Genomic DNA, 9,028 nt, shown 5'->3' with positions numbered 1-9,028 from the left:
TATTTACATGTTTAATGGTTTCACCCATGAGCCAGGAGGTGGAGATAAACTTTAAGCAGTGAGAAGTTGTGCCTAATGTGTCTTCATTTTGGAGATTAAAATTAGGGGGGGGAAAACCCAGGTATTTCCTAGGCATTTGGACTGCAAGTTCCAAAAATGCTTCAGCCTTTTCTTGTAGAATCCCCGTGGGGGAAGTTCATCCAGAGCTCYTCATTCATAAGCCCTTTGGAAACTCATGGAATTGTTACTCTCTTTACCTGCTTTGACAAACTGCAGTTTGGCATTCTGAGATGCTGTGTTTTAATTATGGGTGATGGAAAGGGCTTGAAGGGCATTGGAAATGGAACTGCCTGTTGTTTTTCTGTCCCTTAGAGCCTTGTTCCTTCGATGGCCGTGTGTTCCAGGATGGCGAGGGCTGGAGCCTGGGTCGGTGCTCCAGATGTGTCTGCAGGGATGGTGCAACTCAGTGCTCCACTGCTTCCTGCCAGCCTCTGCTCTGCAGCCAGGTCAGCACCCTCCAGCCTTCCAGGAGCTGCTCATCACCTCCTTTTCCATGGGCAACATCCATTTTTCGTGCCAAATTAGCAGGGGAACCTTTTGGGTGACAAGCGSGCAATTTGGGAACGGGGTATTTGACCTCCAGAGGTGATGTGGAGTGATGGTGAAGCCTATGTGTCTCTTCACTGATACCTTCTTTCCCCACCATTTTATTTTTATCATTTCTTTGCTGGTTAATTAAGCCCAAATTCTGTCTAAAGAAACTGGTTTTTTTTTGTTTTCTACTAAAAAAGTGGTCTAAAGTYGATCAGGAAATGTTTTTATTTCTGTTGAGCAAAGGAATGAAAACACAAGATTTTTAATGAGGTTTATCTTCACAAATTTCAGTGTTTGGTTTGCAGCTGGAAAGTTTGATTCACAGGCCTTGTTTTTTTTTTTACAAGAACTCTAGTAATGCATTTGATASTAGTCAAATGTGGATGAAATTCCCCTTTTGACTTCAGGAGTTCAGAAATACAAGGAAGCTTGAGCTGAAAGAAAAGTCTCAGTGCAGTGTTCCTTCCATGTGTTTGTGTTTAGAAAACAACAAGACTGGGAAGAGATGTTAGGCAAGCTCATGGTTTAGTCCACTTAGCAGAACCCATTGTATCCTTTTTTGGGCCCTTTGGTGTACTCCCTTCCAGCAGCATTCCCGGAGCTGGCTCCCTGGAAATCCTTGTCTCTGACCATGACTTTATGTTTTAGGGACTGACATTTTCTAAATATTTTAAAATCTATTTTCACCCTTCAGCGATGAATCCAGAACCTCTCTGACTGAGAGCTCTTCACTGAGAGAACCAAAAGCAGTGCTCATAAACTTTTTTCTCTGTTGATGCTTTCCAAGCTGTTACTGGACCAGATGTTTGGACAATTAACACTTTTTTTTTTAATAGAAGAAAGCCCACCAGTTTGTATGTGTGTGCTAGTTGTGTTTTGCTCTGTCATGAGATATTCCATTAATATTCATTCACTAAGTATTGTGCATTATAACAAATTTATGCTTGCTTTAGATCCTTCCTTTCCCACTCCAGGTGGACTGGCCTTACCTGCTGAGCCATTGCACGAATGTTTCATCAGCTAATCAATCATTAGGATCTAATTTATGGGAACAGGAATGACTGTGTTGTTGCTGTGATGTATTTGAGACTAATTGGTGGCAGCATCCAAGTTACTGCAGCAGATGATGGTGTTCCAGATATGTCCTGCCAAGGACRTTTCCCAGTGGAAGGGACATGAGCAGGATGTGCAAGGAGCCTGTTCTGATCTCCATCAAACCCAGCATTTTCTTGCAYGGCCCTTTATCTCTGTCCCTTCCTTCTCCACTTCATCAAAAGCTGAGACGTAAATTCTCTCAGGATTAAACTCTCATCTTCCATCTCCAAGATAACTGTGCTCTTCTCTGGGTGCTGAAGGAGGAGAGTGCCAAAAATTCCTATTGCATGCCACCAAAATACACAAAAAAGTTCTTTTAACTCTGCTGGGAAATCTGTCCTTGGTAACTTCTGTACAAAGTTTTCCACTCTTTCTTTGAAAGGCCAGGATTTGACTAATGAAGAAGATGAGCTGATAGTGCTTGGCATTTCTCTTTTAATTCCAGTCCACCAGCCAGTCTCCCAGTCATCCTGGAGGGAATTGCTGAGGAACAGTGCTTCTCCAAACCATTGAATGTACATGCACTGGGAGCAGTGGAATTAGACACTTTTTAGATGGTTGGAGTTGAGGCATGCAGGAAAAGTTATATTGGTGTGAAGTGCCAGCCTTTTCCAACATGATTTAAAACTGTCATAAAAAAAATTTAAATTAGAAAAATTTAGTTTTAAGCATAATTTAACACCTGTACAGACAGTATGGATGGATTTACCTAAAACAGTGCAGATGCCTGCGAGGTGGTTAGTGTAAATCACACGCTCAAAACCTCAAAATGTGGCAATTCCAGAAAAAAAACTCCTCTCATCCATCTGCTGCTTTATTGTGCTCCCCTGCATAGCTGTATATTTATTTTTTCCTCTGTATATCTGTATGTCTGAATAGAAGCACTTTATGTCAGGTGTATGAATTTATCTGCAGCTCTCCATGTATTCAAACCTCAGTTGCCATCTAAATAAGCCTGGAAGATGAGGTGGAGAAAACATCTTTCAAGCCTTTTACTCTGCTTTTGTGMTGCTTTTCAGGCCAAAGTGGGTTATCCCACGGCTTCTAAATACCTGGAATTCCTAGCACTGCTGCTGACCCCATGTTCACTGTTCCTGCTTTCTTTTCCTCATCTCTGCCTCCTGTTTAGGATGAAGTTATGGTCCTGTCTGCTGGAAAATGCTGCCCAGAATGTGTCCCAAAGCCCTGCTTGGTGTCGGGAAGAACGTTCCAGGTGACTTGTGACAAACCACACAAAAACAACTCACAGTTTTTGGCACATGTCTCTTTCCCTTCTCCCCAACATCTGAYTTTCTGCCAGCACTGATAGCTCAGTACAAACATTGCTTTTTTTTCCTCCTGGAAAGGCAGGAGAGTTGAAAGGAATCAGGCCTAGATAAGAATTTGCTGGCCAGCAGAAAGGAAGTTTGCAGGGTGAAGCAGATGAGGCATTTTCTTTTCACACTTCTTTTGAAGGAGGAAAGCAGAAAGCACYGGTGGTCAAAGAATTTATAACTTTCATTGTGTCATCTGGAATTAATTGAATGCATTATTTTATGTTATGTTGTGGGATTTTCTGTCAATAATTTTTTTGGGCTAATAATAGTAGTTCAGACCTCCCCAATGCCACCAGCTTGCAATTAATGAGAAATACACACCCTCCACTATCATCTAGACCTCATCCCTCTTCTTCCTGTTTGCTGATCATGTAGACATCAGCAATTTTAAGAAAAGTTTATTATCTGATACAGACATGCAGAAAGAGCCATCATATTTCATAAGCAGATCAGATTTCTGGAAGGAATTTGGTTATTTTCCAAGAGTGTTTAACAACTCTATCTGTGTTCTTTTTCAACAGCAYGGGGAACAGTGGAAAAAAAATGCCTGCACCACGTGTGTGTGTCAGAGAGGGGAAGTCAGRTGTGTGAGGGAGACCTGTGACTCTGTCACCTGTGAGAAGGTACTGAAAAATCATCCACCTCTGCTGCCATGGCTGCACACTGCAGTGTGCCAAGGGCTCCAGAGAGCCCTGCTCACTGCTGGGCGATGTTTGCAGGGGGAGAACAAGGTGTGGCGCCCCGGGAAGTGCTGTGAGGAGTGTGTGCCTTCCAAAGGCAGCTGCTTGGATGGCAGCACCATCAGGTACCACGGGGAGATGTGGAACAGCTCCCACTGTGACTTCTGCGTGTGCCAGGAGGGACAAATCACCTGCCGGGGAGCTGAGTGTGCCAAAGTGGACTGTGCCAAGGTGAGGAAGGCTTTCTTCTCCCAAAATGGATCTGTTAAGTCCTGGGATTTTTTTCCCTCCCTTTTAATTTTTTCTTGATTTGAGACACTCGAAAAACCTGCCCTTGTTTTGTGGAATCCCCTCAAAACCCTTACACAGGGAAGGGGAGCAAACCTGGAATTTCCTATGCAAGTCTGCACAGTAGGCTTCTATTGTGAAGCAAACCAGTGTGAATCATTTATGATTTGATTGGATTTATCGTGGATTGACTGATTCATCTTGGATTCTCTCCCACTCTCTGTCCATTTGCTGTAATGGAGAGTTGGACACACAGAGGATTCCATGGTGATCACTGGATTTACCAGGAGCTGGACATGGGTCAGAGGTAGTTAAAAGCTTAAGAAATGCTCATTTTATCCTCATTCTGTTGCCTTCACTAAGGTAGCTGGATATGGAGGTCATGTTCTACTTTCTTCATTTTTTCCATGCCACTCTTAGCATGGGAATGAAGCTGGCAAGGTATTTTATTCCCAGTGCTGTTTACTCCCAAACCAATACCCTCCCTGCCAGGTTATGTTATATTTGCTCTGCAGTGGATGTGCAAAATGCATTAGATAGGGTTGAATGCTTCACCCACACACGTACAAATATGCTTGGAATTGCCTTTTTTTGCAGTGGGATAAGAATTCTGTGTTGTTTGTCAYAGAGAAGCTGTGGCTGCCCCATGCCTGCAATTGTCCAWGGCTACTTGTCCCTTCCAACCCAAACCTTTCTGTGRTTCTATGATCTGTTTTAAKTGGTGGGTTCTTACCTGTTTTATATCTACTACTCCAYAGTGTCAGTGAGGAAAAGGGAAGGAATTGTGGCCTTTTGGGTTTTCTGTCTCAGTGGTGATGCTTTTCTGGTTATCCTGCCTGTGTGTGTGCTAAATCTTGAGCAGCAGCACCTATGTCTGAAATCCAGCCAAAATCTGGACATAACCATTTCACTGGATTTGCTTGTTTTAATGAGTGTTCAAARCAGTGACAATCCACACTTGAACTCCCAAATGGTGCAAAAAAGGGTGTATCAARGTATAAAAGTATATGTTCACTTGTGACTGTGCCTTTGAAACAGTCAAAATGCACTGAGYGTGGGACCCAAAGTCACCCCTGCCGTGGTGCTGCTGCTGATCACCCGACCTGAAACTGCACAGAGAGATTTTTGTTGGATGAAAAGTCGTGGTTGTCATAAAATCTTGTGCACTTGCAGCTGTTTGAGCGAGCTGCCTGCGTGCTCCTGGCTGTAAATTGGATCATTTACACTAATGATGATGGCGTGCTGTCATGGCTCAGTGGGGAGGATTAGTTAATATTCATGCTCACATCTTGGGCACTGACAAAAAAAAAAATCCATTATTCAGAAAAGCCAGGGGTGTTTTCCAGAACAATAGCTGGAGATGTTAACGTGTGGGCTTCAACACTCCTCAAGTCATGTTCAGTCAGTTTGCCTCAATAATGCAAGGTGTGCATTAATTAATTACAAGAAAATGTTTACTCAAAAAGCAAATGCCATGTTTTCTTTTTCCTTTGTACTTTCCTTCTGAAGTCAMAAGTCTGTTTATTTAGGCACCTGCCTCTATAAATCAGAGCTGACATGAAGCCAGGAGGCAGGATTTATCTCTTCATAAGGCACTATTAATTTTCTGATCACATCATCCTACTGAAAGAGTAACAAGGCCACACATAGGAACTGTGAGAGGTTTAGCTCCAACCCTTCCAAGCAAACTTGTCCAGCAAAGGTGATTCTGACCTWATCCTCTAAAAGCCATTTTCAGCAGGGTATGAGCTGGGAATACAGGCTCTCACCCTGGAATATGATCAATCTCTCTGCAGTAAAGCCATAAGTTATCTCCCACAGCCTCTCCCTTTTCTGAGTCTTGGCAGAGCAGCACAGTTGCATTTTTCTGGGCAAGGCAAGCCATGTTTTGTGGATGGTTGCTCCCAGTTTTCCTGTAGCCTGTGCTTATGTTGTGGGTGGGGATGGGAGAGTTTACAGTACACAGTAGTGACATGAGATCCAAACCCTRCCAAAGGCATTTTGGAGTAATTGAAGAGCAGAAATGTGTAGAATTAGCAGAGAGATTTAAGGCGGTGTGTGGTCCTCAGTGACTAAGAACCAGGTGGTTTCTCCTCTGTTCCTTTGCTCAGGAATGCACCAGGGATGCCACAGCCTGACCTGGCTTAGGTGTTCTCCCTTGGTGACCCTAACAATGACCAGTGCTGCTGTCCTTAATAATTCCCATACAAAAATTGAGTGTGCTGGTGTGGCACAGTGAAAATTATCCAGGAACAGACACCTGATTGGCATAAATCAAAAAAACTATTCGGTAATTTTGGAAATAGAAGCTGTTTCTTGTGAGCTGTGTCCTGGTTCCCCAGGACAAAGTCTCTCTCTTTTTWAAATATTCAGCTTCCACTTGGCCACAAAGAGTTGTGGTGAATTGGGGCACTTTATTCCCTTCTCCTGCTGCTAAATTCTTATCTTCAAACCCAAGTTATTTAAGTGGAATCTGYGGCGTTGTACAGTTGTGACAAAGAACAGGCTTTTTCCATCTGAGATAAATAGAGCATGTGCTTTGAAATTCTCTTGGGGAAATAAAAGTAGAACATTGAAAATGAAGGTAAGCTGTTATGCATTGAAATCTTGAGGTTGGTCCGGTGAAATCCTAGTGATCCACAGTAAAAAAGGGGAGTGTTTCTCTGCGGGATTTAGGGATGAAGTAATGGCCTTGTCGCTGAATTCCGAGGCCTTTCCTGAGGTTTGTTCTGCRACTGCAATATTCACTAAGCACATTTTTCAAACTCTACCTACAGAGATGAAGCAGGATAGAGAGAAGATAAGGTGAAATTAGATATTGGAGATTGCATTCCAGGGCAAGAGCTGTTCTGCCTCGGCATTCCACAGTGGTTTTGGCGGTGTTGATTCCGTTTGAATTGCTGCAACCTTTCTCTTCTTCACAGGGTGAAGAATTAATTCACTTAGATGGGAAGTGCTGTCCTGAATGTATCTCAAGTCATAGTTACTGTGTTTACAAAGAGCATACCAAAGCTGTGAGTATCCTTGTACTTTGGAGCAGGGAATAGCGAGTTCTGCTCACAAAGGTTTGGGGGTGGCTCTCCCTCTGTTTCTGAGAAGGATATTATTTGCAAGTGTAGCAGAAAAATRATGCACTTATTTTTCCATTAATATTGTCTGCAGATTGCTTTTGCAATTTGCAAACACACTTGTGTGCATCTGCTGCAAAATTTCAGTTTTCCTTGGTCTCCTTTGTGTAGTTCAATCAATCATTTTCCCTTTAATATTTAATATCCATACTCGTAAGTTTGCTGCACATTTCATAAAGATAGTTGATTTTAATCCTGTAAAGTAGAAGCTACGGAGCTGAGGCAATGTGGAGCTTTCTGCCAGTGTATCCCACTGATTATCATCTTTACTGCAACAGGAGCCCATTATTAATATTTTCAAGGAACTTGCCCCTGAAGTTAAAGAGAAAGGCAGCATTCATTACCTTGGTTTAAATATACCAGTAATGGACTTTCCATTGCTCTGACAGGTRAGGACTGGGGCTGATAGCTGCTCTTTGCCAACAGATGTGGGAAATGGGAAGTTTAATACTGTTCAGGGTATTTTTAGATGCTCTTTCTTTGCTCAGATCCCTTTCTCTGACCCCGGTGAGGTAAAACTCTAAGGTGTGAGGTTTATTCCAGTTGGTGCTTTGTCCTTTCTGAGAGAGGAACTGGCAGAAAAGCTTTGTGAATATTTTGAATTCTTGCTGCCTCTTTTCATCCCTCATGGAGAGATCTCCATGCCTGGCAAAGTTACACTGTGCTCTCCTTTTCTCTTGATGCCATGTTTCTCCTGCAGAACGGGGAGGTCTGGGCAGAAGGGCCGTGCCAGGAATGTGAGTGCCAGGATGCCCAGGTGACCTGYTTCCAGCGTTCCTGCCCTCCCTGCCCCGAGGGCACTGTGCCTCTGGAGGTGAAGGGAGACTGCTGTCCACGCTGCCAGCCAGGTACAGAGCCAGGGCAATCCTTTCCTTGGTCTGGAATCACTGCAGCACCACATGGAATCTTATCTTGTCTCTGCTTTGCAGTTGCTAATTAACTCGTTTCCATACAATTTAGTTCCTAGATAATTTTARKGCTCCCAGTGAGTCCCCTTGGTTTAAATGAMAGCCTTTCTTTTGRCAAAAGAAATTCTCCTTAGAGTTAATGTTTTGGAAATGTTTTGTCTTTTYCTTTYTTTCTTCAACCASTCCTWTCTGAATCCTAGCGTGAGTTTTGGAGTTTATGRGCTCCTGATTATTTCTTAGGAGTGGGAAGAAGAAAGAATGTGCTTATGCTATTATGCCACAAGCTCACCTGAGGCTGAATTGCTGCCAGTTAATAATTGCTTGGAAACACTAGGATAGCCTTGGCTTATATGGTAATTTTGCATATAAATTCCTTTTTCTCCAGGATGTTGTCATTCCCCTGGATTTACATTTCATAGTTGCGAGGCTTTAGCTGTGGGTTGCTAGGTTTTTTTTGGTTGCTCTTCTTGTTGCATTCATATAACTTTGGTTTTATCAAGGCACTCCAGTTAATGTTTTATCTCAGTAAAAAGCAAATAGCTTCAGTTTAATTGTGCTGGAGTGCCCAGGCACAGTTGCCATCTTCATGTTTTAAAGCTTGTTATTYGCTGCATGCTAATGAAAATGTAAAACACTACAGATAGAAAAGTGAGGAAAACTGGGTTTGGACAGCTCTGATGGAATTGTCCTGGATTTTTGAAAGGGAACATCATTTGCATAGGCTGCTGAGGAAGGGACAGATGATACAGTGTTCTTAAAACCCTTCATTCACCTTATCAAGAAATGCCACTGGCTACTGGTTATCCTTGAAAATCAGGCCAATTAGCTTCCATCATGGTAGCATTTTGGAAAAYCCAGGCTTTGGAGTCATGGTGTTGGACATACAGAGCCAAACTTGCTTTTTCTGTGTCCTAAAAGATAACTGGCAATTTCCCTTAGCCAAGCCTGCTGTTTTCCCTCTGTGTTTTTCTGTCTTGCAATGGGGGGGATGAGAAACAAATGCAAAATGCAGCCTGCAG

The 9,028-nt window shown here is 42.9% G+C and overlaps 1 protein-coding gene across 1 annotated transcript in view; it reads left to right on the top strand.

Moving 5' to 3' along the window:
• The window catches only part of FRAS1 (Fraser extracellular matrix complex subunit 1), a 102,549-nt gene that overhangs the window by 33,414 nt on the left and 60,107 nt on the right, over positions 1-9,028 (top strand). Inside the window, exons 6-11 of the mRNA XM_057380028.1 lie at positions 373-506; positions 2,819-2,902; positions 3,527-3,628; positions 3,725-3,916; positions 6,898-6,987; positions 7,802-7,949. Coding sequence (XP_057236011.1) covers positions 373-506; positions 2,819-2,902; positions 3,527-3,628; positions 3,725-3,916; positions 6,898-6,987; positions 7,802-7,949 — 750 coding nt within the window. The remainder of the gene's footprint in view (positions 1-372; positions 507-2,818; positions 2,903-3,526; positions 3,629-3,724; positions 3,917-6,897; positions 6,988-7,801; positions 7,950-9,028) is intronic.

The sequence above is a fragment of the Malurus melanocephalus genome, unplaced genomic scaffold (assembly GCF_030028575.1).
Source record: "Malurus melanocephalus ecotype Western Australia unplaced genomic scaffold, MMel_1.1 scaffold_433, whole genome shotgun sequence".
Lineage (NCBI taxonomy): Eukaryota > Metazoa > Chordata > Aves > Passeriformes > Maluridae > Malurus > Malurus melanocephalus.
This window is presented reverse-complemented; position numbering and strand designations above follow the sequence as displayed.